The sequence below is a fragment of the Pipra filicauda genome, unplaced genomic scaffold, assembly GCF_003945595.2.
Source record: "Pipra filicauda isolate LSUMZ 115617 unplaced genomic scaffold, ASM394559v2 scaffold124_size2119055_pilon, whole genome shotgun sequence".
In the NCBI taxonomy this organism is placed as follows: domain Eukaryota; kingdom Metazoa; phylum Chordata; class Aves; order Passeriformes; family Pipridae; genus Pipra; species Pipra filicauda.
In genome coordinates this window covers 485040-512967 of record NW_024103707.1, presented here as the reverse complement: position 1 = coordinate 512967, position 27928 = coordinate 485040, and the positions used below count along the sequence as shown (strand labels likewise).

Here is a 27928-nt window from a genome sequence, read left to right as displayed (position 1 = left end):
CTCTGAGACTTCACAATGTACGTGAAAGATGTGACCTAAACAGCCAAACTGGAAAAACAAAGGTTTTGCTTGCACTACATTTTATATGTTAAAACCTTAATTCGGGCTGAGCAGGCATGGGGCAAGCAGTGCTGCAAGCACAGTAGAAGCTTCTCTGCCTCCTAGTCTTACCTGTGCTCAGAATAGGAGCATCCACGAGATGAAGCAATGGAGAAGAGCTCAGTGTTTCATCTCTGTCACTCTGTGAGGCTGTGGGAATCAGGCAGTCACATCACTATGTGATCAGTGCTTTTCCCAGCACATGTGACCATGCAGCAGGGACAAGCATGGAGAGTATAAGAACCAGTGTGTGCTTGTGTTTGTGCACATGCTGACCCAGCAGCAAGCACAGTTAGCCTTCAAATACCATCATTTTCCTTCCCTTGGCTGACCCCAGTGTGGATGCCCTTTTCTTAATGCAAAACACTTAGCACTGGGAGTTATACTGGTGATGAACTGTGCAAACCTGACAGCTGAAGGCAGAATTGTTCCTCTTGAGCCAGAGCAGGCACTTTGCTAGCTCCTTGCCAATGACTAATGCAGCAGGTAACCTTTTCTTCCTTGTGGAGCCTTTCCGAAAGGATTCAAAATACACATCAATCTTTATTAATGTTGTCACTCCTCCCACAGAGGTGCGCTCCCTCAAACCCAGTTTTTCTCATACAGAAACGAGGGCTTTCTGGAAAATTATCAATACCTATAATTAGACCTGAGATATCAAATTGTCACTTGCTCATGGGAAGGCAACCTAGCAAGTAACCACCTAAGGAATGGACCTCTGCTAGTGTGACACAAGACATATAAACGAGCCAACAGTAAGGTGATATATGTTTGCCAAGAGCTCTATCATTTGCATCAATAGGGAAGTGGGCGAATTGCACGAAGAACGAACTAAGTACTTACTGCTCAATGCTGATTCGTGAATAAATGTAAAAATTTTTTCCTCTAAAATAGAAGACTTAGTTAAAGACATTTCGTTTATTTTTTTTTTCTTCCCCCAGTACAGTCACAATTGTGTGGGGCCCTTTGCTTCCCCCTGCTGTCACCCTGAAAAGGCACAGGGTGGGCTGTGGCTCCAGCCAGCTGTGGGAGTGGGAAAACTAATGAGGATGGGCTCTGCCAGCAATCACTTCTGCATCCCACAGCTCCCACGGTGCTGCTGTGGAGAGCTGTGAGAGCGACAGCCAGGAGGAATAAAAGCCATTAAGTCCCCCCGTGCCTCCACAGGCAGGGTCCCAAGGAGCTGAGCACAGCTCTGGGGTCCCACTGGAGAGGACTCCCCCAGCAGGCTTTCACTGAAGGATTTTGCTGTTCCTCTGCCTGGTCTCCTCATGCACAGGTGAACAGATTTGGCACCCACGACACTCTCAGGTAAGAGGGGTTTGCTGGGAAGTGGATATTGTGCTGGCATAAAAGCCAGTGTGGGGCTTTGTGGTTCATTAGGAAACTGGCTCTGGAGAAGGACTTTGCACTGAATATTTTAGACAAACAAAAAGAAACCATTACCTCTAGCAGTACTTAGAGAAGATACCTTGTTCTGGAGGGGTTTGCTGGCCCGCGTGCACCTCCTGTGTCCCAGCAGGGATCCTGTGGCAGTCAGGAGCCATTGAGTAGGAAACGGGGTCTTAGGAAGTCCCAGAAATTCTGATTGATGTGTCCATCAGCACAGAGTGAGGCAGTTGCAGATGGGAGAGGGCAGAGCTCAGATTTAGAAGTCTGAACACCATAGGACAAGTGTGGAGGTGGTTCTTGTTTGGGCTGACATATGGTGGGACCAGCATGACGTTGCCTTTTGGCTTTGCTGTGGGTCGGGGACGCATCAGTCAGTAAGTGCTCATCTTCTTTTGACTTGTATTACCTAAACACTTAGGATGACAATAATGATCAGAAAAATAGTTAAAGCTAAAACTAATTGAACGAACAAAGGAAACAGGATGGAGGGTCTGTGCTACAGAGATTTATCACAACTGCTTCTCAGGGACAAGGAAGTGAGTTACAAGAGGCACCAGTGTTGGACACAGCCTGTGTGCCATGTGGGCAAACCTGGCCACTGACTACCAGTGGGGAGGGCACTCAGTGAGGAGGTACTGGAAAGCCTGGAGGAGGCATTGGGATGCTGTGGCTCTGCTGTGGCTCAGTTGCAACCTGTTACCCAGGAAAGCAGCTGTAAGGAGAGGTTCTAGCATCCTGCAAGGGGCTCAGAAGCTTGTCCCCATCACTTGCTGGTCTTTCTAAAACAAGAGCAGTCCCTTTAGCTTAGGGAAATGAATCTAGGGAAGTCCAGGGAAGGACTGATGGGAGGAGATCCAGAAGTTGGCTTTGGTCTTTGAATTCTTCCTAGTTGTAGCTGAGGTTTCTGTTTTGTGACCTTCCCAAGTCACTAGTAAACTGGGAGTACTCACAGTGGGGCAAGACACCCCCTTGCCTTTGCATGCCACCAGTCTTCATACTGTACCACCTGCAGTCTCCTGTGAGTTTCTGTGATGGTTTCCCTGTTTCAGCTGGGAAACAAAACTGTTCTGCAGCTGCCTGGATGTTGAATTGCACTTTAGCACCCCCATGCACTGGCATGCAGAAAAATAGTTGTCTATAACACCCAGAGCAGCTTCTGCAGAATCACCAAAGCTCTGGTGTAGAGGGCAACAATCCAGCACCATATAATGACTTCTCTGAGGGGTTTGTCAGTCCTGTAGGAGACAAAGCCAATGTCTGAGGAAGGATTGAAATCATCACCTGGTAGTTATGTGTGTTGTGTCCTTGTGTGAACACGTTTTGTGTGCAGCCATTATGAACTTGCTTTCTTTATCTCACCTGTTAAAACTGCACACACAGAGCTCTGATTCACAGTCACTTCTGGGCTCCATCGCTAGATGGTGATATGCTTCCAGATACCAAATCCTCCTTCAGTTTGTCTTTTTCATTCTGGTGTAAAATAGCAGTAAATAAAGACAAAACATGCGTTTTAGCCTTTGCCTATGGAAATACAGCATTCCCAGCCACACGCAGTTCTGGTCAAGATAATTTCATATTTAAGTGATTTTTAATACACTGTTGGTTTGGTTAACATGATTTCTGTAAGAATTACTGCAATAAAAGTAATTCTAATCATGAACATTTATAAAAAGACTAATATTCCTGATCTCTGCATAATTTAGAACATCTTTGTCGGCAGTCATTAGCATACTCAAAATAAATGCCCATTTTATGCACTTTCTAGGAACAAAATCTGCCTCAAAGATTTTGAAGTTTAAAATTAATGTGTCATTTTATTGTGGAAACTACCAGTTTCCCTTCCTCCTTCCTGCTTTCCCTGAGCATGCAACAGTGCTTATTTCCTTCCTTGAAATACTCATCAATAGTTGCAGTCCAAAGGCACAGTATTTGCTCTACTGAAGAAGGTTTGGTGGCCAGTATGAGAATTATGTTGCCCCAACAAGTCAGGCACTCATATGTAATTTCCATTCCAGTCCACCATTCAGTACTGATTGAGATGTCCTCTGGGATTTGCAAGGCTTATTACAGCGGTAACACCTATCAAATGAGGCTTGTGGCATAGTACGAAGATGAGGGCTGGAGAAGGAGAGCTAAAATTCATGAGACACCTGATGCACACTAGAAACATGGATATATCTATTTTGGTAGCTGGTTGCAATGTGTAAGGGTTATTGAAATAGCGGGACATCTGTGAAAGCCTCAGCCTCTACTACTTGCTTGGTTGCCAACAGGTAAAGACAGACCTGCCTCTGTTACTGCCAGGAAATACAAACTGCAATGCCATTGTGCAAGGAGCAAACCCCATCCCATTCCCCATGGCAGCAGAGAGTCCTGTGCTGCTATCTGGGCTTGCAGGAGAAAGCAGGCTCGCAGGAGACAGCCAGTTTTGCTGAGTCATGACTAGGAGGGCTTGGACAGACTTTGGAGAGGGGTATGGCCACATATTAGCTGGTAAGACAAGCCTGTCTTTGTCTTCAACACGTGCCTGGGGCCCTGTGGTCTCTAGTAGGCTCTGGGCCAGACTGTGCCCAGCATAACATGAGAAATCGCCAGGGTGGGTTTCATGTCTGCTCAGAATAGAACAGTGCTAAGCTTCAAATATTGGTCCTTAACCATTAGAAAATCTGAAGAGGCTACTTTGAGGTATGTGCAGAAATGCAGCTTCCCCCTCCCAGCCTCCTCCACACACACCTTCTTCTATCACACAGCTGCTGTTGGTGGCAGACTTGTGGTGATCCTGGCCAGAGGCTGAGGCTTGGAGAGTGTGTGTGTGTGTGTGCGCGCGTGTGCATGTGTGCGTATGTGCATGTGAGCCTTCCACGGTCCCATTGACATTGGATGCTATTTAACTGTCTGGTGCTCTCTGACGACCAGCCTCAGATGCCTAGCTGCTTGCTCATCACTCACCTCACCTTGTAAAAATTCCTCTCTTCAAGGAGCTACTTTCTAGTTCAGCTACTTTTCTATCAAAGGCATCTTGTTCTCGGCTCCATGTGGTTTGAAGTTTTTATTCTGTATTCCTCTTCAGAATCTTCCTTGATCTTAAAACTATTTTCATCCTCTCTCCTCCTTGTTTCTTCAATTCATTTTTTGCTCACTAATTAATTTTTGTTGAGGTTTATGTAGTGAACCGTACCCATTTCACTGGGTTTTCTCATAGCAGTTAAACAGACTTTCTTCTGCCCCAACTCCAATCAAAGTTGAGACAGAACCATTCACACTTTTCAGGAAGATGTCATCAATACTTACTTCTCCTCCAGCCTCCCTGTGACCCCAGAGCTCTGCCATCACGAGCAGGCAAGCCCAGAGCTGCTGGAAGGCATACCTACCTCTGGGTATGCTACACTGATGGCTGCTGTCTGCATTTGTGAATGCTTTGAGTTTTTGAGAGTAGTGAAAGCCTGCCAAGGTGTGTGAGTACTCTGAGTCAAGATACTTAGTAAGGTAAAGACACTTCTCATAACCATATTAATGTCTCTGTCTCCACAGACACCCCGAAAGGTTCATCACGATGACTGCTGGCCTGGAGAAAGCCTGCCATCGGTGCATATCCAAAATTGCCAGCAATGGTAAGGCAGTTCTGGTAGTAAGCACCTTCTGTATTTAATCAGCCCTGTTGCTAAGCCATGTATATAAAGGAGCTAATATGGTACCAAGTTTCACCTGAATCTTCCAATCTCCTTTCTGAGATATTTCCTTTCCTAGACAATTTTGAGTGCTGGTGGAGTGAGCAATAGTAACTCTATCCCGACAGCAGCTGCCTGCTACAGTATTTGAAGTATAGCAGACCAGCATAAAATTTCAAACAAACATAAACACCACCATGTACTTTAATATGGGCTGCAGCAGAAAACTTAAGCAATATAATGTGTTCGCCTTCTGTTTCCAGTGTTACCTTACACATAGTCCAGCAGAAGTATCTGCAGGGAAAATCATCTGGTAAAGAGCAGCACAGCCAGCCTGGGGACAAACTCTCCCAGGAGCAATTCCTCAAAGCAAAACTGCTGCCAGCGTCTGTGCTGACACAGGGACACAAGGCTGGGGACAGAGTATGGTCAGCCCCCCTTTCACCCAGTGAGATTTGGGAAAGGGTGGTCTTCCCTCTGCTTGTCTGGTCCCTGGCACAATGGCCATTGTAGGGATGGGTAACCCCCATAAGCAGCCACACATTGTGGGCTGTAAGCATGTTGTGGGTTGTAAGCATCAGTTATCTGTATAGGGGTCTTTCACATGACAGGCTGGGCTCACTCAGGTTTTAAAGCAACTGGCTCTTCCTACCCAGGGTGGAGGATGCAGAGGGCTGTAATGACACAACAGCTCCCAGGCTGGGGTGAACAGGCTGGTTCTTGCTCTCTGAGAAGAAACACAGCAGAAAGTTGACCTGGGCTGGGGCTGGGCAAGCTACAGAGTCACAGGAGAAATGCACTCCTGGGGTGGGTTTTTGTAGGACCAGGGAAGAAGTGTTGTTGGCAGGAGGTTAAAATTCAAGGGTTTTAAAGTAGCTTACTCCTGCTGACTGCATCTCTTTTTCACTCTGAGTTGCAAGTGCCTTTTGCTTTCACTTCAAGGCAGTAGCAATTTCTAATTCCACTCAAATATGAGAAGCAAACTCCTTGACCACTCATGATAATTGATACTTTGCCCACACTAAGTGCTGCATTTGCCCATCTAGGTATTACCTTGGAGTTTTCTACATTCCTGCTTTTTGCTTTGCTTGAAAGGCTCTCAAAGTTCAGAATGAACTTTTATTAATGATTAAGGCCCTTAACTCCTTGCTGCCTTCCAACCCTGCAGAGAAAATCAGGCTAGGTGGAGAGACAGCTCAAACCAGGCTCCCCTGCAGAAACCTGGCATGGGTAGGGGAGGACATTTTCTGGTCCACTTGTTCATGCTGATCATTGCCCCACGGGAAAGGAGGACTGGGGAGTGATGAACAAGGGGTGTGGAGCACGTGGTGCTCTCATTACACCCTGACAAGCCCCTGGGAGCAGAACTGGGACCCAGCTGGTGTGGGATCCCTTGCACCCAGCAGAAAGGACAAGCAGGGGGAATCTGGACCCATTGGTGAATATCATAGTTAAAAAAGTCAAAAGTGGTATTTTCTCTGATTTTTGTTCCTAGAGATTACAAGCAAAATGCCAATATTCTCTGTGAGTATTAAATTACCACTGGGACTTTAATGATGATAGAGAAAATAATTAATCCTTCTGATGATTTTTTTGAAAGATAGGGATTAGTCCTGATCTCACCTATGCTCTTCTATGCCAGAGGAACCCTCTTAGGTACCCAAAAAGCTACCCATGAGTATGGCAACTCATAAACACCATTCCAGAAAATTATCTTCAGGTTTTCATCACATTTAAGTTCGAAATCAGCTCATCTATAGCTATGGATCAGCTAGTGCATCCACAATTGATTTTCTGTTCATTAAAATACAAAACCTGCACAAAAGTGCAGTGACATTTAATTTCACTTTTTCTCATCATCCTTGCATATATTTTTCAAAGAGTGTTTCACCACAACCCCGCATTTGTACCTGATATTTAAATAACTCTGAAGAGTAAACCCACCTATAGAGCATCTTTTCATTCTTGGTGTAGCAATTTCAGTTTAGAACATTAGGGTGGTCTTTAATTAACTGGTCAAAAAGAAGAAGGCTAATCCACTACCCTAGGTCTACTGTAAAGCAAACTGGTGGCTCTATATGTAAAGCCAAAATCCTATTTTATCTTCTACATCTGGAAATTAATCAGAAGGGAACAAATTAATCAGAAGGGGACAAATCTAGAACCATGGCATAACTGTAGTTCAGTAGCTAGAGGCATAATATAAAATTCAGACAAGACACTCTGTAATATTGCCCAACCCCCAAAGCACCACACCTACATCTAGATGTATATCTACACCTACATCTACATTTACCTCTGCATTTACATCTATATCCTCCCCCTCTTGAAGGTTCCCATATTTTGGGCATCTTGTTATTCAACACCATTTCTGATGGGAGCAGCATTGCTGTTGTCAGTGCTGGAATCTAGAACATAAATTTTAGGTGATGTTATGGTGGCACAGATTATCTGGGTAACAAAGTTTATTGTTTCATAGTAAGACAACCTTGTCTATGCAAACAGTGATGGGACACAGCAAACAGCAGAGGGCCCTGAGCTTGGTTTTGGTCTGCAAGTCAGGTTTTTCACACTTCCCCTGCCTCATATGGTGGCTTTGCACTGGGGCTAGAGACCTTCATGGGAATGGCTGCTCCTTACACTGAATCCTCCAGCTGCTGAGTATCTAGTTTGGTCAAATGATTAAATCACCCCAGGGATGGGATTCCCACCATTCGTCCCAAGAGACTATTCCATCAATATATCTCCTTGCTACGGCATCTAGACTCATAAACAAAGCAATCTTTGTTTATGCTCAAGTTCATCTCATGTCTCTATACTTTGGATCACTTACAGGTCTGGTTTTGAGTGCTCAGACTCTGATGTTATTTTCTCCCTTTTGGCTGTTGGTTGGCCAAGCTGAAAAGATTTAATTATTTTCCTTCACATTATTTTGCTCAAGTCTTTTCTGCATATCCCATCTGAGATAGTGACATTTTCCTGTCACTCGAAAGCACAGAAAGACGGCCAGTATCCACAGCTACCAAAACCAGAGGCAGACATATTCTTGTTTTGTAAAACATATGACCCTGTTGGAGCTGGTTCCCCAGAAAGATCCATCGAGACTTTCTTTGCCACCCCAACATGCTGCATTCTTTCTTTCCTCCAAGTCCCTATCAATACTGCAGGCAATGCCTGTAGATACTGTGAAGGACTAAAACATGGATGAAAATACTTGCCACCCATCTGCATTCCAGCCTGTTACACCATCCATGCTGCAGTACAGCACCCTGTGACACTGCTTGCTAAGCTAGTGCACTACCATCTGCATCTACCTCAGGGCATCATCAGGCCAGGGGCCCTGGCAACTGACACGAATTTGCTAACATCCAGACTGCTGAGAGTCAGCCCCCTTCAGAGTATTGTCTCCACAGCATGTCTGAAGTGTGTACTGTGAGTTTACATCCAGAGTTTTGCTCATGCAGATAAATCCCAGGGTAACCACAGAATTTGTTTGGAAGCTGGTAACATATCATTAAAAAAAGAAATCCTTTTTTATCAGGAACCTGACAAGCTACAGAACAAATCTCATTTGGAAGTGATGGTAGTGTAACTTCATTTATTGCTGTATTTATTATCAGAGAGCTTGCCACACACTCTACTGAGCAGCTTGCACTACAGCTGTATTAGCATACTACCTAAGAAGAGTAGGTAGATAGAGATTTACACTCATAATTTACTTCTGAAAATCATGTGAAGACTGTACTTACCCAAAAAGAAAAGAAACTTTTCTCTTTCTTCAAAGTAAATAGGGACAGCTTGAGCTGATCTGAAACTTCCAAGTTCTTGGAAAACTCATGGCAGCAAAATAAAGCCTGAGGAGCCCACAGGTGAATTGGTGTCACATGCAATAGTGCCTCCAGATCCAAACCACATGACAGAAGACAACAGGCTGTGTGCCCTGAGGCCAGGCACATAGTAACTGGGGACAGAAAACAAGGGAGTAGCAGAGGGCGGGGAGGAGAGCTGCAGTGCAGGGGCATGGCTATGGAAGATGCAAAGGCTCAGGCATCAGATAGAAGAGAGACCATGAAGTACAGCCATAATGTTAACAGTAATTTCAAGTGCCTTTACTTCTGTGGGAAGACCCTGGCAGGAGCAGCTCAGCTAAACAGCAGATTTATATAAGCTGACAATCCTGCTGGGCAGGAACCAAAATCTGCACCCACTAATCTGATTTTTGTGACCACAGGTTTCAAGGAATGTGCAAGATACACAGTCACTTGTTCTTCTCTTCCTCTGTTGTGATCCCAGACATGAGCTCTTCCCCTCACCCATTTCCCAGTGTGTTAGGACTTCCTCACTAATGGCTTCCACAGCAGGACTTCACCAGAGCCCCAGCTGCCTGGTAGTACAGAGCAGTGGGTCCTCCTGCCTGAGGCCATGCCATCAGCTTCACAGAGCAGATACCCTTCTGAGACATGCCCGGAAACACTTCCCTCACACCCTGTTGTGTTTTAAGAGACTACCGGCACTTTCTTGCTACTTTTTCCAGAAATGGGTCCAGGGGCTTCTCTGACCAGCCTGTGAGGCGATGTCACCGACATAAAAATATCATAAGCCCCACATGTGGGACTGCCTAGACAGCAGCATCCTCTCTGCTGAGCTATGCTATCCTGCAGCAAGTACCATTTTCTTGAGCAATTTGTCTTCGAACCAGAATGGGGCAGCACAGCCTAGACAAATCCAGGCAGAGAGTGTGTGTCCCAGCTGAGCGGCATTTCTGTGAAAACCCCACACGTTTAGAGGAAAACAGTCTTTAGTGCTGCTAGCGGCACTGAGAGCGGCTGCGGAGCCCTGCCAGTTGTGTAGGCAATCGTTGAAGAGTCTCACTTTGTTAAACACGGATCTGGAAGCCTTCCCAGGCTATGCATCTGCCCCTCCAATTCGAGACCTAAAAGACTGTAGCTGAATGAGGAGATAATGAGTAAATACATTCCCAGCGACTCCTTTGGGACGGGAATTAATGAACCATTATCTTTTTCTCTTGAGCTCTGAGTGGTCCCTACCCCCATTTCTCCCCTCCAAAACCAAGCTATCGGGTAGATGCTAGACACAAACAAACACCGACACCTGTGTGCCAGATGCGGAGCCTCACATATACATGGCCCCCCTGAGCCTTTTACACAGCTTACAGCAGCGTCCCTCCCCGGGGGTCAGTCAGACCACGTGCTGCACAACTGAGAAATTACATGATGCCTCCTGCTCCCAGGCTCCTGCCCGTGCAGCAAGGGCAGAAACAGGAGGCAGCTAGAAACTGCAGGCAGAGGAGTGACGTCGCTCCGAGAGCTGCGCTGCAGTGACGGGACTTCTGACAACGCCAGACAGTCGATGCAATGCCTGCAGAGCTGAAGTGCACTCCTTTGGGTGCCAGACAGATGAGCTGCCCAGGCTGTGGGCACAATTTGCAGGTGTTGTTGGAAGCCCAACTCAGCTACAGTATCATCGCTTCTGAATATGAAAGAATAGTCTAGATAATGCAACAGCAAAAGGAGCTAGCACAAAATGTGACGTGGTGAAAAGGGAGGCTTTAGGCTGAGTTGTTCTAATGAGAGGCTGTCAGTAGTTGAAAGAGCTTAGTCAAGTGTGGGACACTATTCAAGCAGAGGAAGAATTTCTGTACTGTGCAGTATTCAAGAGATAGGAAAGTCTGGGCAAAAATGTGTGTGTATGTGTGTGTGTGTGTGAGAGAGAGAGGCAGACTGGCTGACAGGGAAAGGAGGAGGGGGTTGCACAAAGGAACAGCAGTGCTTTCTTCAGCTCAAAGTACCTTCAGTCTCTACCAATTCATAGAGATAACAAGCTTCTGAGAAAGATGTCTCTCAAGCACTGAAGTGTAAGATCCTCATTTTCTGCAGAGAAAACATGAGCAGTGTGTGGGGGATGGTTTGTTCCCATGAAAAGTGTCTGCGAGTCAGAAAGCCTGGTGGATCTGCCCTGAATTTTGATACTGCTCTTATGTCCTCTGTCTCAGTTTCTCCTTCTGTAAAATGGAGGCTATGATGCTTCCCTTTTTCTCTAAGGCAGCCTGAGGGTGATGTTTTGGCAGTGCTGCAGTTTCCAAGAGTGGCACTGTCTGCAGGGTGCTGGCAGTGTCCCCACTCCTGCACAGTGAGGAAGATGCCATTCGCCTTGCAGAGGCTGCAGTTCTCTGGCATGGGGAAGCACATAACAGTTTGCCCGGGGAAGGGCTAGTCCCAAACCAACCCTGAATGCTTGCTTCAAGACTTTTTTCCACAAGCCTCTGAGGAGACATCCTACTCCTTTTCTTGTACATGCTCTTCTCAACCCCTCTGCAATCCAAGCCCAGCTGCCCTTCTGCTTCCTTAGGCATCCACTTTCAGACTGAGCCATTTGTAAAAGCGCTCTGCAGGGACACTTGCCACGGAATGTCCTCATTATGTTTTACTCTCATTTTGCAGGGCAGCATTTCACTTTAATATTGCCAAGTCTTCATGATTAGGCATAGAGGTGACAACTCTTGTAAGACAGGCTGTGTGCAAGTGCTCATACTGTTATTGATGCTATTGTCTCTCACTTTCTGCAAAGGTGAGCATTGTTCCTCTGCAGCATCAGGCTGTGCTGGGAAAATATCAGGGCTCAGATACACCAGCAGCTCTCTGGGGAGTAACTAAGCATCTCAGATCATTCATCTGCAGGAATAGTCTATGTGCACCCCTAGGAGCATCTTTCCACACAGCTTAAGATGATCTATCCCAATGACAAGTCCCACTCCTTGCAACGGGGCTGCTGCCTTCGTGTTCATGAGCCAAGTTGGGTCAGGGAGTTAGACCAGCCAGAAACTATTCACATCTGCAATAAAGACAGTTTATTTAGCTATTAGTGAAAACTGAGTGGAATGGTATTAAAGCTGATATTTACTTAGCAAACAGATATAGCTCATCAATTGCCATGGATTAGCTGATGCAAAGTTACTTATTACTGCACAATCACCTGGCAGTGCCTCTGAAGCAGATGCAAGCAAAGGCATCAGTGCCCAAGTCCTTGCCCTTGCAATAAGACAGCTACGAGTAATAGCTGCAAAAGCAGTTTGTATCTCTCACTGCACTCTGAGAGTGACAAACCATGTCCTGGTCCCATCATCTCAAATGCTGCACCACAGAGACAATATTCTCACCCCATCAAGTGCACTGCATTTCTTGCTACACAACTGTATGGATAAAGAGTATTTATAAAGAACTGGATGGAAATGCTGGCCTCTAAACTTGAACCAGCTCAAATAACACTGTCTTTCTTTTCTCATTCACAGCATTCTTTATATTTGGGCTCCTTGCTTTCCTTGCCTTACCTCTGTCCATGACTTTTGTAGGTAAGTTGACCTCTAAATTTGAAAGTAGGAACTACACAATTTGAAAACAGAAACTTCCTGGCACTGTATGGCAGGTTAACACATCTGGTGGAAGAAAGGAGTTGGAAAACCTAGAGTTTCCAACTGTTAAACCTGTGTGTTGGTACTTTAGCTTCAGACAGAATCCCAGCCTACACTGCATGTCGGGGAGGAAGCAGTACTTGAATTCTGAGCCTGTTTATCTTAAATAGCTCTCCAGTGTGTCTTACCTCAAAGCAGGGTTCTGTCTGTGGGGGAAAGTTCAGAATCTGACACATGAGAAGATTTCATTAATCAGGATCCCTCTGTATTAACTGCCTTGTAAAAATCTTAGAAGCGTAATGCTGAAAGGGAAAAAGAGGTGCTCTAGGCTCCTATTTCTGAACCTTTTTGAAAGTCAGACCTGGTTTTTGGCTGATCTGTCTCTGTATAACCCCTCAAAGGCTGGATTTGTGAGTAGCATTTCAAGATCAAATATTTAAGAAAGGAAAATCCTTTAAGCTGCAGAATTTTATATATTTTTAAACTGCATAAGGCCCTTCCTTTCTTAAGCATCACCTTTTCCTTACCATTAACATAGACATTTATGTTTTGTTGATAGAGTATTTTCTTACACTTCATTACTCTTTTTGGGCCTTTCACATCCTCTACAATGGATTGCAAGCCCCACTGGAGAAATATCAGTAGAGACACCAGTCCACTTCCACTTTCAGACAGGCTCACATGCTCACGGCATCCCTGACAGATGTTTGACTTGCCCTTGCTCAAGGAAATTCCACAGCTTCCCAAGGAGCCTATTTCAACATTTTATTGCTCTCACAGACAAAATATTTTCCCCCCTATCCAACCTAAATCTTCCCTATGGCAAATTAAACAGATTACAGCCTGCCCTACCCACTGCAGTCACAAAGACAGATTGGTTACTGTCCTACTCAAGAGACCCTTTGAACTGTTTGAAGGCTGCTATTATAACCCTTCTCCATCTTCTCTTTTTTTCCCCCAGAGATCTCAAACCCCTATTTCTTTCATCCTGACCTCACAGGTCACTGTTTCTACAGGTTTTTTATTTGGGTTTTTTTGTGGTTTTTTGTTTGTTTGTTTGTTTTGGTTTTTATTATTATTATTATTATTTTTGCCTCCTTCCTTTGGCCTCTGGCCAATGTAACTATTTTTTTCCATTAAAAAAAAATGAAAGATGGAACACAGGACTCCAGCTGAGACCTGAGAAATGAGCAGTGCAGAATAATTAGCTCCTCTGTTTAGCATGCAGGATTTCTGTAAACACACCTCAAAATGAAAGATGCTCTCCCTGCACCAACTCATTGGTGCCAATTTAGTTTATGGTGCATTGTAAGCCCAGATGGTTTTTGGCAGTGCTGTTCTCTATCAGACATTTCTCATTTTTTATTTGCATTGAAGTTTTCTGTCCTGTAAGCAGCATTCAGCTTTGTGGACTGTCATTGTGTAGATTTTGAATGTCTTTTTCCAGTGTATCCAGATCACTTCGAATTCTAAGTTCCGTCCTCAAGAGCACTTACAATCCTTCCAGATGGGTGTCCTTGAGAAGTTGTTCACCTTCTGCCTCATTATTCATGAAAGATGGTGCAAGTAAACTCTACATGAAGATGCTGTGGGCAAGATGCATCCCACCTAGATTTGGACTGTATGCATCTGTAACCAAGCTGCGTGCCATGTGCCGTCCTTGCAGGCTGCTAAAAGAAATGGGTGCTCCTGACAGTGAGAGTCCCACACCCTTTTAGATGTCTGCATAGAGACAAGGTGACTTCTAAGGCAGTCAGGAGACCTAATCTGTTGGTGTGTATAGTTGGCCAAACCCACAAAAAATGTTCAGCTTAAGGTTAGTGTTGTTCCCTTTATCTGGGGCCTTCCAGGTATCAGTGATAACTATGATGGGATTCTGATTAGGATGTCCTAATTAGGAATTAGGGAGTTCTAATGAGGGATTAAGGAGCAATTAGGAAGTAGGGAAATGGACAGAACTATTACATCTCAACACTTTGGCTCTTATACTTATCTATGACTTAAGATTGCTATTTATCCCTTAAGAGGATTTTAGCTTTAGCTTTTCCCCAAGCTGAATATGTCTGAGCTGTGAAATAGGGGTGGGAAGGTATAATTCAAAATGTGGCACAACTTCCATGCATATTGACATCCAGACTTCTGGAAATGAATTCAGGGCTGGAATCTGACCACTTATAATTTCTCAGGAATATTTCATAATATCTTTAAGATCAGTGAGATGTGGAAAGTGTATGGTAAGATATTAGCCTGGAGCTCTCAGTATCTCCTGAATCAGATAGAGAGCCTTTTTCTTTTTCACAACTTACTGAAATTAAGAGATAATGTCACTGTAATAGTGTTGTCAGAGGATATTGGTTTCCTGCAGCTACATATCTGCAAAGTATTTTTAGGAAAATGAAATATCAAGGAAAATGCAGATATTTATTATTTAGGCAAAATTAATCTGATTTTCTGATAATATTCTGTTACCATGATCTCAGAGAATAACTTGCTGATGTGCATCCACTCATTTTGGGTCCTGCTTTCTGCAGAGGAAAACTGAGATATAATATTTGCTAAAACTCAGAGAGTAATGACTGGCAGCTCTGGTAATAATTACACACTAACATTATACTCTTAAAATTTGATAATACTGTAAATCACAGTACAATTCAAGTACATATAAAAGGAGCTCAGCAAATTTTCCAGACTTGTGACATCATTTAAGCCATGTATTGTTTAGCAGCTTTCTAACTCTCTTACTGAGATGATTCCTTTTTTTCACTAAACACTCCAAAAATACAGAGAGTTTGGGGGTTTTTTTGTTTGGTTGGTTTTTTTAGTTTCTGGGACAGTAAAGTATTGCTCCCAATAATACATTCTTGTATGTTGTCCAGAATACCCTTATACACAGTATTCCCCAATGGTAGCTAAATCACATTTGAAAGCTGATGACATCATTTTCTCAATAAGCAGTCTAAATTTCCCCCTGTACAATTTTAACCTACTAATACTCCTCACACTCATATCTACACCAAATAATTCCTCAACTCGCAAATGCTCCCAGTAGTTGTCTGAAGCCTATTCTCATACTCTGTCCCTTCATGTGGGAACCAGTCTTGTGCTTTAGCAGTTGTTAACACAATCTCTCCTTGCGTTTCAGTCCTTCAGCCACTCACCATTTCTGTTTCTTCTGATTTGCTGATATGCTTTCTGATAAAACAGTCCCCAAAAGCAATTCCTAAGATAAAACCCATGCAGCACCAGCATCCCAGTGTAAAGCTCACAGTCAAGGCTTGACTGAGGTCTGTGCTAAATGATGAGAGCTGCAGTCACCCACCAGAAACAACTGAAAATGGCCTGGCATGTTGTGTCCTCTGCCTCCGATTGGAAGAAAAGGTGGGGAGCAGGCACCAAACACCAGATTAGCCTTGCTATATGGAAGCCCTCCTTTACTGTGAGGTGCACTTCAGCCATTTTCAGCTGAGAAGAGCAAAGCAGGTAAAATGGGGCCAGTGCTGCATTGACTTTCATTCATCCTGACCCCTCATCTCATGGATAATCATGAGTCACAGGTACACTTGGTTAGTAGTGATCCATTGTGGTCCACACCGCAACACTGCCCAAAATAGTGTCCTTAAAGAGCTCATATCCTGTTTGCTCACAAGTGCTCTTTCCACTTGCTGAACTTTGTGTCCTGGATCTCGCTGAAGTGTTGTTCTGTGATGCTCCTGGGAAAGAAGCTGCTTTCCTACTAGTTTTGGTGTTTCCAGATAAATCAAACACATGCTGGGTGAGAACTGAATGGCACATTCACTGATTTCACTGCAACAAATACCAGTGCCCATTTGTCAACTGTAGGTCCATATTTCCTCTTCACACTTTGGGGTGTATTTTTAAAGTTACTACTGTATTACTCGCTTTGACCTACTCTTTTGCTGTCATATCTGTCTGCAGTATTCTCCCAAAACCTACAGTGTACCACTGCCTGTCATTCAAATCCTTCCCAAGACTGACTGCCATCATGTTACATATATGAAAGGACTCCATAATAGATTTGTCTGGGAAAGAAAATCATAGAACTATGAGGACAAAAAAAAAAAAAAAGGCTTTTTTTCTTGATTTTTTTTTTTTTTGCCTCTAATCAAAATCTCAGCAACACACTAGAAACAGAAATTGCCTAGGTTCTTAAACTGAAATATATTCCCAGTTATCCCTGGCCAGCTGCTTTTGTGGCAGGCTATTACAGGTCCAAGGACTCTGAAAACCCTGACAGCAGCTTTCTGAAAATGATATTTTTGTGACAATTTCCCTGCTGCCCACCTCTGTAAAGCTGGGAGTCTGAGCAGGTCTTAGCAGTACATAGTGGCAAAATGGACAAAAAATTACAGCCTTGTAGTAGGGACAAAAAGGGAAAGAGTCCAAATCCATCTAAGTCCAGCCATTTTCAATTATGAGAAGGCTGCTAACAAATACTTAGTACAGAAGAGTTCACTGGACTCCACAGCCCTCACACACAGCAGATCACAAAACACTGTGTCCTATGACTAATATAGATTTACAGCAAGCAACCACAATCCAGAACCCTTGTATTATGCTATGCAAAGAACACAGGAGAGATTCAGGACATCAGCAATGTTCTGGACCAGCAATACCAGTGGATTTGGTAGGCAAATTGACAAGCTGAAGAGGATTACAGCTGTAGAAAGGGGTAAAAACCTCCCACAAACGAAGGAACAAACAAAACCAAAACACCCTGGTACTTCTTTCCTGATTTCTCCTATTCAATGTGGTTTTGAAAATGCAGACAAGATCTCCTGCATGAGAGATGTTTTGCACTAAGACCAGCACATTGCTTTCAGTATCCTGCACTGAGATAACCCCAATTATTCAGAGAAAAGTCAAAATATCTCCTTGAAAATTACTTATACAGCAAGAAGAAAACAGAAAATCCTTCCTGCCCTCTGCACCTGATCAGTCAAAGCCCCGAAACATGGGAACAATAACAGTAAAATTACAGTGTAATGAACAGTTTAAAATTTCTAAGGATGCCACCAGGTAAGAGACTTGGGCAGGGGGACTCATCCCAGCTAACTTTAGATACCTACATCTGGCTGTCTAGATTCTTTGTATAGCCATGGAGAGACACAGACTCTTTCAGGGCCCAACTCGCCTGACCCATTTCAAATGCCTATCTCAGGATAAATGAATTGAATTTTACAAGTATCTATTTCTCCCTATTGACTACAGAGTCTAGGAAACTAGTTCACACATGGATGCCCGCATTGCAGACATCTATATTTGGATAGATGAGTTTCACTGCCACAGACCTGTATCACAAGCTTCAGTCTCTACTGCCAGCAACATCCTTACGCAGCCATACACTCCCTCCTCTAAAACTTATCCAGCTTTCTCTTTCTAGCAGCAGATCTGAGGGTTGCCAGGATCCCCACCTCCATAACAACCAATGCTTTTATCCTCCAGCAACCCAAACAGCCTGAAAACTTGAGCTTCTGCAGTTGCCTATCAGCTGCCTGGGAAGCTAAAATGGTTCCAGGTGCTCCCACAGGCACTGGCTCCCAAGCTCCGAGGCATCTCACTCAGAGACATGCCACACCCCCGTGAGCTAATGAGCAGGAAAATCCTGGGAGAAGCTTATCAGAATTCCTTATATGCATAGTTTTCTTTTTCAGTGAATTTTCTACTGCTGATGAAAATTTCCTGTCCAGCTCAGTCAATGGTTCATTTAACAAAGAGCAGAGGCTAAATGACCTCGATACGTGGCTCCAATCAGTAATGCCAGAACAACAGTAATGCTGTTGTTACCTTTGCTCTCTTTCCTCCTTCTACTGCCTTTTGCTTGTTCATGGCCCTCACTCCTGTAGTGGGAGATGCAAACCCCCTTTAATTCAGATCCCATTTCAACAGATGCTGGATACGAATCTTGGGTGTAAGCTCTATGCTTCACTAACAGCATCTATAGTTTGTACTGTACAGCTTGTTGCACTATTTGATCACTTGAGATAACAAACATTCATTTTTGCTGTTCAGGAATGAAGTTTTTGGAAGATTGCCCAGTTCAGCCACTAATTCCATTATATCTGTTGGTGGGTGGCGTGATTGGCAGCTTAAAGGTAATGTGCCTTCTTTGTGCGAAAAATATTTTGTGTGACTAGACTTTGACTTGCTAGTTAAGACATAATGATGGCTCCAGACAGCCACATGCATGCAGTACTGAAGAGAGCTATCGAGATTGAATTGTGCTTTTTCCAGCACCCAAAGCACCCCTCAATCAAGTGAGATGCTAATGAGTTCAGCATTGTCCCACACATTGTGGTGTGACTTTCTCCTACATCACAGTATCTGTGCTATCATCCCTACTGAGGGAAATGACTACTTAACCATGGATGCCTGTGGTAAATAGAGTCCTTTTTCCACAAGCAGTCCTCCAAGCATGCCAAACCTTTCGCCTTCATTTTCACACACAGACTGGACAAAAAGTTAAGTTACTCTCCTAGCTTTGGGAATACTATAAAGCTACAAGTGTTTGTACATAATCCTTCACAAGTTCAATTTACTCCCACTCTGACCTGGCCAGAAGTAATGACTATGCAGCAGAGTAAACATATCCCTACATCACAGCAGGGCTTATCAATCTAGGAGCAGCAATTTCTAACCACAATTACCTGTCTTCTAGTGGACCGTGCTCACTTATATCTTTGCTGAGCCAGAGCCTAGCTGCTTGACCAGTACAGACACCCTCATATCCATGTTACACCCCGGTCACTATAAAGCTATAACTCTGCATTGACTCTAGGGTGAAGGATCACCCTGGTCTGACAGTCACTTTGCAGACGGTGTTTACTGGCTGCTAGGAAGCATGAAGAGCCTCGTCACAACAAGCTGCAGAGCTTCTTTAAGGCTGCTCAACTGGTTTTTGCTGTCCCATTGATGTTCATACAAAAGGAAGGAAGAGGGTCAGAGCTGAAAGAGAAGCTTTGAAACCGCAGCGCTGGGGCATGAAGGGCTAAGAGCAGCAAGCGGCGCTGCTGGAGGACCATCTGTACTGCTAGCATTGGCTGTTCTGCAGAGTTGACCAGGGCAGCAGCAACCTGGCACCCAGCCAACATTGCCAGGAGCCTGTCACCAGCAGACAGGGTAGACCTCATGAATTGTGGCCTAATGTTTCAGTACACATAGCCTGTCCCTTGTAAGGGAACGTACTAGTGTCTGACTTGACAGCACTGCATCTTGCAGCCAGCAGACAATGCAGACAAGAGCTATCTACGTTCCCCTTTGATAACATTCTAGCCTCTTTTCTATGTCAGGATTGAAAGAATGGGGAAAGAATATTCCTCTGCAGGTCTCTGCATTCCGTGCACACTTTCACAGTGGTAACCAAAACACAGTACCTCACTGGGATATGAATCATCCCCACAAGGACCTTTGGTCAGTAAATAAGTAAATGGAGAAACAAAGGAAGTGCTTGATTTTGTTACAAGGAATGTAACAAGTGACTTCTACTTACAAATGCTTAGTCATTCGATCACACCAGTGGACTTATCTATATAATCAAGGTTCATTTAATAATGGTTTAGAAAAGATTACAGCAGAACTTAAAGGAAATTTTGATGCTAATGGATTGAAGTCTCCACAAAAAACGTTGACTATTTCTTAGCTATTTCTTGCTTAAAGACAGTTTTTCTCACTCCAAGTAAGGTGGTAAATGGGTCAGTTAGTATTCATTATGTGAGAAATATCTCTAAAATTTCGGAGACGGAGACGGTCAAATAAAGTGAAACAAAGAACTTTATTAACAGTGCGCCGGGTGCACCGAACTCGTGGCCTCATTCCAGCACACTTGACTGCGAGGGGACAAGCCTTTTTAAGGTCTCTTGATTTAAATAACCACTCCCTCACACCTCCCACTCCCGGCCTCGCTCTTTTCTTCCTTAAAAGGCAGTCTTTGCTTTCTGGTGCAGTCCATTGGTTGTCCTCATCCACCTATCAGGTTGTTTCCCTGCCCCCAGCTGCATGGTCCCTTAGCAGCAAGCCCAAATTGGTCTTACCACCTTACATGCTTTCTGATTCGCCCAAGAGTGATCAAAACAACAAGAGCAGCAAGCAAAGCAGTGGCCAGAACAATATGAACAGTAAGGAAAGCAGTAAGCAGCAGTAAGTAACAGTGATCAGTACAACCAGAACAATAAGAACAACAAACAAAGCTGAATTCCCGTCTCAACCCTGCCCTCTGTTATGTCCGTTGGACTGCACCGAGTTCACTGAGCAATATATTCGCTTGACCTCTGAAGGTTAAAAGGTCAGAGAAAGGGTGTAGGATGAAGTCTGAATGAATGCTGTCCTGTGTTGGACATCATTTAATGGCAAGTCATTCTGGCCCAGATCTGTGCAGTTTTATAGGCTCCTCATCTACTTCTTTACCACCTCCAATCTTTCAAAAGGCAATGGCAACCTACAACTGCTCACCGAGGCAACTGAACCGTTCTATGGCATCCAGAGAGGCCTGTTGAATTCAGGTCATGCTGCTCCATAAGTGTATATTCAGCAGTTAGTAACAATGTGAGCAACTGACAGAAATTGCTTCAATCACAGCTTAGCAAGGCAATATCCATAAGAATTAAATGTGCTTTCCGTGAACTGGTTAGATGCAGTTGAGATCCATAAATCTACATGGGATGTTTCTCTGACTTCCTCAAAGTGAATACTCATCTGCCATTTAATCCCATTCCCATTGCTGAGCTTGGTGAAACTTGAGTACAGGCAGCTACCTATGTGCTGAGCTCATCTCAAAGCTAATGAGCTGCATGGGGCTTCAGGTTGACCTACAGGTCCCCCCATGCAGAAACTGCAGACCTACTGGCCAAGTAGGTTTATCCCTCCTGTGTGTCATGAGCTAAATGTTCACCTGAGAGGAAGATGCTCTGCTGGTCTGAACAAGTCTATCGGTTTGAGGGCTCAGCTGGAAGTGAAACAACCAGTGGAAACACCTTTTTTTTTGCCTGTCTTGGTGCGGGGACTTTAATCTGTGTTTCTCACATGGTAGCAACATCCGGGCTAGAAAAACAGTCGGGTTTGTGACAAATATTTAATCATTTATAAATAATCAAACAGTTTTACAGGGAAGAGTAAGAGAAAACTCTTCCCAGGATGTCCTGGATTCTCTTGCTAAGCCTTGCCTCTTGAAAATGGGGCACATGGACTAAAATCTGAACCAGACAGAACATATACCCAAACAGGTTTCTCTTGGCCAGTGTTCTGGAGAAGGGAGAGTGTAAAATGAGGGATGCTTTTCTCTTTCATTTCAATCAGAAAAATGAGCACAGATCATAATTCTGTAAAAGAGAGCATGGCTGAGAACCCCTGTTTGGACAGTACATTTCTCCCCATAACCACATCTTTTATCTTTACCTCTAAATTTCATTCTTGGTTGGCCAAGGCAGCTTCCTGCTCAGCTAGTTTCTTGGAGTCCCTTTCCCAAAGACACAGCTCACTGCAAGGAGACTTGCACAGGAACCTGAGTACCTAAAAAGGGGAGTTGCAATTACAAGAGCTAGTACCTTGAGGACTGGGCCAAGCATGTCAGGTATAGGAAATAACACAAGTTTCACAACATTTGGCCCAAATCCTTGTTGGGCTCTGTATATACGTCTCCTATAAATCTACGGAAATTAAGAAGGTCATTGAGGGGACAGAAATATGAAAGCTTCTCTACACTGCAATCTACCTATGTTCTTCGTATTGCCAAGACTAAACTAGAAATTTAAGCATCACTGATGAGTCCTACTGCATTTCTCTGTATACCAGACCTTCCTAACCACACGGCATTGTGGTATTCCACCTATTTCTCTGTTAGTTCTGACTGAGAGCAGAAATGGAACAATCTGAGAAAATGACACTTAATTGCAGAAAACTTGACAACAGTATCTGAAGCAATTTATTTGAGGTTTAGGTCACAGTCTAGATGCTTCATAAATTACCTATATAGACATGGAAAACAGAGCTGGGAGAGACAAATCCACCCACTACAAGGCAGGAACTACACTACTTAAGTCATTTAGCAGTTACTCTAATCTGTTCTCAAAAGTCTCCAGTGTGGGAGCTGCTGCCATCTCCCTACACAATCTGTTCTCATATGCCTTTCCATCCTTACCATTGGCAAGTTTTTTCCAATGTCTCACCTAAATCTCACTGGTGAATACACTGTAGGGAAAAATGCATTATTGTCCAGCAGGAACTGCCTCATTTGTGGCTCCTTAGCTTTCTCTTACATGATTTTCCCCCACCGAATTTTATTTGGCCCAAAGACTGGCAGTGGCCAGAAGGCATTCAGACTTTCTACAGCCAATTTATCTATTCCCTTTTCTCCCCCAATGCCTCCAGGTGACTCTCCTGCTGTATGACTCAACCAGGATGAGGCAGCTGCTTTCCAAGTCTGTTGTGATTGATGATGATGATGACGACGAATATCCCTGGAGGCAGAATGCTCACAAGTACTACATCCATCTAACCCTCAGCCTTTTCCTCTTTCTCTGGTTCATTCTTGGGAACTTCTGGGTTTTTTCTGTGTACCTGCCAAATTTCATCCCACCTTTTCATCAGCCTCAGGATTACTGTGACAAAACCCTGTACATTTTTGCTGTCGGTGTTCTCATTATTAGCCATACTGTTCTGTTTCTCCTTATCTTTTGTAGCTGCTGCATATATTGTTTTTCCAGGCAAAGATTCTCTTCTGAGGAAGACTAAATGTCACATAAATAAAGCTCTAGATGTTCGGGCAAGAGTGTACAACAAAGAATAGGCAATAATACACCCTTATGTACATCTTTGTTTTACTATATGTATGTATGATAGCAGTCAACTGCAAGAGGAAAATGTAAAATATAGTGCCATCTGGAAATAGCTATGCTGGAATACAGCATAGTCTATGTAAAATTGCTGCTACAGATGCCAGGGTGCACTCTTGCTAACTTTTACATCCCTTTTTTAACTTTTGGATGTTCTATCTGGAGCAAGCTCCTGCAGATGGCGAACTCCTCTAAACCCAGGTCTCCTTATGTTGTATATACGGCACAGTACAGCATAGTACATTTTTGCCTGTAAAAGTAGCCATATTGTCCTCTTCATTGAAATCTGAGCATCTCCATAACCTTGCTGAGATTTGTTCTGTCCCTGCATTACATACAGATGAGGGAGTGAGACAAGGAGACAAAGGGCTGTATTCAGGCCACTTTGCATGGTTCATGGACTTTGACAGTAAGTTAGCTGCTTGCTAGAGAGCAATTCAGGCCACAGTCAGATCAGCCAGGAAGTAGCCATGATAGCAGTACAAACATGTATAAAAGGCAGCCTGAATATGGCCCTCAGGTCTCTTCTAAACTTGGCCTAGAAAGCATCTATATCTAACTTGTGGCTAAAACAGGCAGCATGAATATATCTATATACATCCAATACATCCAAACTGAGCCAAGGCTGCTTTGCAAGTCTTTGGTAGAATATGGTACTGAGCTACTGAATGTCTGCTTCTACTGATTGGTGCTTCAACCAGGGCTCAGCATTTCTCAGTCTGGGGAGACTCTTCCTCCTACTTTTTCTAAAGCAGTAATTTGTCAGTACCACACTAACACAAAGATGACTGTCACACCATTGTGATCAAGTCCATAGAAAAACTCATGATGTTATACTGGTATTTTAAATATATATATAAAAAGTAAGACATTGGCAGGGATGTGAGAATTTCAGGTGGATGTGTTCACTACAGCATTTCTCTGGTTGTGGCAGGAGCATACATTTGATTTGTTCACCTTGGTGCTGTACATGTGGAAATCTATACTTCAGTGGACAGATGTAACGCAAGCAGCTTTTGAGTCAACAGCAGCGTCAGCTTTAAAAGCACCAGCATGCACAGACACAACTGCTTTGTGTCTGTGGATGCAATGGAACAAGCCCAGAACTGGTTCTGGTAGACTGTTTTTTTCATGTGTTGATGAATGCAGTGTAAAAGTGCTCTTTCTGCTTTCGCTTTTATGCATTTCTGTTAATATGGTCAAAATGGAATGGCTCCCCTCTAGATGAGCACAAGGGTGGCCCCAGGCACAGGAAGTGGATGTGCGTTTTGTGTATTTTTTCTGTTAAAACATAGCTGAAGCCTATGTTTTAGAGAAACCTAAAAGGGTTATACAATGCCCGTGGAAGGGTGAGATCTGTAAAAGAGCTCAACAATATGCCACAGATGAATAGGGTCTGCTCAACCATCCTTCCTGGGACTGAGGCTGAACACAGTGGGAACCACCTGTCTTCAACCATGAACATTTATCTCACGGGCTGTTGTATAGGTAACTAGGGCTGCATTTGGTCCCTAAGGATTTTAATACAGGCCCTGGCTTTAAGAAATGTTTATTTCCAGAAAACTAATCTTAGAAATAAGGTAGAATAAAGGGTGAAACAATCTGACACGAGGGCAGCATCAGTGTAGCATTCCCCTGCTCTGCTTCCCCCTCAGGAGAAGTCACAGTCAGGCTGCCCCTGTTCTGAAACCAATGGAACAGGAATTACTAACACTGCTGGCTGACTTAGGCCATGCACAGTTGTATGTAAGGAGATATGAGCAATGGAAAACTTTCCTTTTGTTTGTGAGCCTCAAATTGGATCTGGGAGAAATCACTGGCTCTGTTTCCCAAAGAGCTGCTCTACTACATGCTCTCTAGACTGCCTCTCTAGTGGTACCTTACTTTTCTAAAACATAACTGCTGCCAATGGTGAAATGCTAGAACTCTTTTCCACCCCAAAAACTTCACTGGCTCAGCACTGAGCTCCTGGATTTCAGTCTTCAGTTCTGAACTGATCTAAGGGATTTTACCTTTAGCAGAGAGCATCTTTCATTCATTAAGATACCAAAGTGATTAAGAGATTGCCTATCAGCAGGCATAACTCCATCCATCACTCAAACACAGCAAAGCAGCTGTTCATCATTACACATAAATTTTATCCAGAAGCTTGGAACAGGCATAAAACTAGAAAATTATACTCAGTTGATAATGCAAAAGAAATTTAAAAAGAAGGTAACTCCACCCACAGGACTCCAGTACATACTTCCTCGTTCTTGCAAAATGCTGCTAGAATTATTCTTAATCACAAGGATTTAAAAGCTAATACTCTTGATTTAAGTCTGAATTGATTCCCGTGTCACTGTTTATCCAGTGATCCCACAGAAAATGATGATGTGCTCCTAGCTGAGCAAATATGAGATCATTTTAGTTCAGCTCGGAGAAGAAGAGACATAAGCTAAGTCACATTCCCTTGTGTTTGCTGTGTGCCTGTGTGAGCATAGTTACAGCAGCTCAGCACATGTGCAATGATTTACCAAACTTCAGCCACACAATCGTAAGGCTGAGGACTATGCTTAATTCATGGGAGGCTAAGACTGACTGATTCTCTACAGTCTGACATGGAGGATTAATTCTATAGATAAGAGAACCCAGTGCATCCATTGACATCTAGGAAAAGTGCTGCCAAATCCCAGTGCTAGTGTTCAGTACCTGGCCAGTACAAATGCAAAATTATAGAGGAGGCAAAAGGTATTTGTGAAATACTTTGAAGTTATACAATCATGCAGATGTGGAGCAGGGACACCTGGTTTTGGGCATGTGATTACACACAACTGAGTTACACTGACTTACTAAGTTAGCACTCTTGACATACCATTGGCAGCATAGTTTCTCTGGAGTCGCCACAATGGCAACCTAAACCTATTAGTTTAGCTGGAGGCACTTGATCTCACTTTGGGGTTAAGCCAGGAACATGTGCATGGGCCACAGCACGTTAATTTGCAAGCACCAGCTTTTTAAATTGCTACAAACTGATGGTGTTACAGACATATGCTCAGTCCCTGGAGAAGTAGGCAGGTGTGGAGGAATTAAGTCATTACAGCCCAAAGGTCAAGTGGCTGAAAATACAGCCTACACCTTAAAATATTTAGTATTTTGCCACTAGACTAAAATGACAAACTGAAAACATTGGCTTTTTTTTCACAGTAATATAAATTTCTTAGGAAAATTGAACAAAATATATCCTTAAGCTACTTATTATGAACTCAAACCAGCTGTAACTGTTTCAGTTAAATCATCTCCCCTTCTTGAGAAAGAAAGGTCTATTTCCAGCATTTAAAGGAAAAAATGTACATTATTTCAATGAATTAGATAGCCTGCTCACTGCTAGTTGTGAGTACTACAGAAATCTAATAATATAAAGATACAAAGACAATTCTGTATGCACACACTGACTCTATACATATCATAAATGCAATCATAGTACTCATTAAATAAGTTGCACTTATTACAGTTTATTGCCCACAGTATATTTGTTCTCCCACTACTCCACCTTCTTTAGCAATGAGCATAATATTCCAAAGCTCTAAGAGAGCAGCTTCCCACAGCTATTTTAGAAGCTGCAGACAGATAGGCAATGTTTTGTTCCTTCATTCCAAATGTTGAACACAGACGGCTTCTACCTGCTGACCCAAAGAAGAGAGAAAAGAAGAGCATCAGACATATCAAGACCTCATCTCTTCAGGAGTGGAAATAGGAATGTTGTGCTGTCAGAGAAGATGATATCTCTCACACAGCACTTGCTTCATGAGCTTCATGAGATCCCAAGACATCAGACTTTAAAACTAAAAGGTGACTGCGCAGAAAAAAAAAATAAAGAAGCAGAAGCTATTTTGAGCTGTGCCAAGAGCTGTTTTGAATGTCTCAGATCCTGAAATGTGAATAGTTGGTGTAAAAGACCCTAAATGCTTTGACTTTAGAGGCAAAGGGCTACGAAGGTTAAACCGGTGATAACTAGTATATATTGTACAACATTCTAAACCAGATCAGTTTCTATAAGTTATCTTGAATCTTATCTCTGAGTATTCATCTTCTCCTTATTTTAGTTGGTAGGGACCTTTCATCACAATGGGGAGCCATGTATGTTCTATATATGATATAGAAAGGATTTTTGTATCAGGACTGCAATTTTAAACTGTTGCTTCTTGGTGTAAGTTTCTTCGGGTTCCTGTTTACTACTGAAGTAGATGAAAGTCCCACAGGTGTTACCCATGGGAGGAAATAGAAGACATTTTTAGAAAGTACAATATTGAGGGAAAATAAAAAAGGCTGACAAGTGCCATCTAATATTGCATAGTACAAGAAAACAAAGTAGAAGGAAACTGCTAAAAAGAACAATGTCATATTGCAAGGTTTCTGAACAAATTGTATGAAACTCAGAAATCATGTATATGTGTTTGTAATACTGAATTTCTACCAAATGTCTTATTTGAATAAAAATAAGTGTAAGTGCATGA

General features: G+C 43.3%; 1 protein-coding gene across 2 annotated transcripts; it reads left to right on the top strand.

The window, feature by feature from the left end:
* The first annotated feature begins 1105 nt into the window (after window positions 1-1105).
* On the top strand, window positions 1106-27928 carry TMEM272 (transmembrane protein 272). Of its 2 annotated transcripts, XM_027723189.2 has the most exons (5): window positions 1106-1410; window positions 5023-5102; window positions 12469-12528; window positions 18619-18701; window positions 22969-27928. In XM_027723189.2, exons 2-5 carry the CDS (start codon window positions 5045-5047, stop codon window positions 23329-23331), a joined length of 564 nt encoding a protein of 187 aa, XP_027578990.1. In that variant the 5' UTR covers window positions 1106-1410; window positions 5023-5044; the 3' UTR covers window positions 23332-27928. The 2 variants fall into 2 exon arrangements, with proteins under 2 accessions (XP_027578990.1, XP_027578991.1); XM_027723190.2 differs by lacking the exons at window positions 1106-1410; window positions 18619-18701 and having other exon boundaries at window positions 5082-5102.

Bases quoted from the DNA above. Each gene is read 5' to 3' on its own strand.
- TMEM272 (XM_027723189.2), top strand. From the start codon at position 5,045: ATGACTGCTGGCCTGGAGAAAGCCTGCCATCGGTGCATATCCAAAATT. The intron at 5,103-12,468 runs GTAAGGCAGTTC...TCTCATTCACAG, and splicing joins ATCCAAAATTGCCAGCAATG to CATTCTTTATATTTGGGCTC. The intron at 12,529-18,618 runs GTAAGTTGACCT...TTTGCTGTTCAG, and splicing joins TCTGTCCATGACTTTTGTAG to GAATGAAGTTTTTGGAAGAT.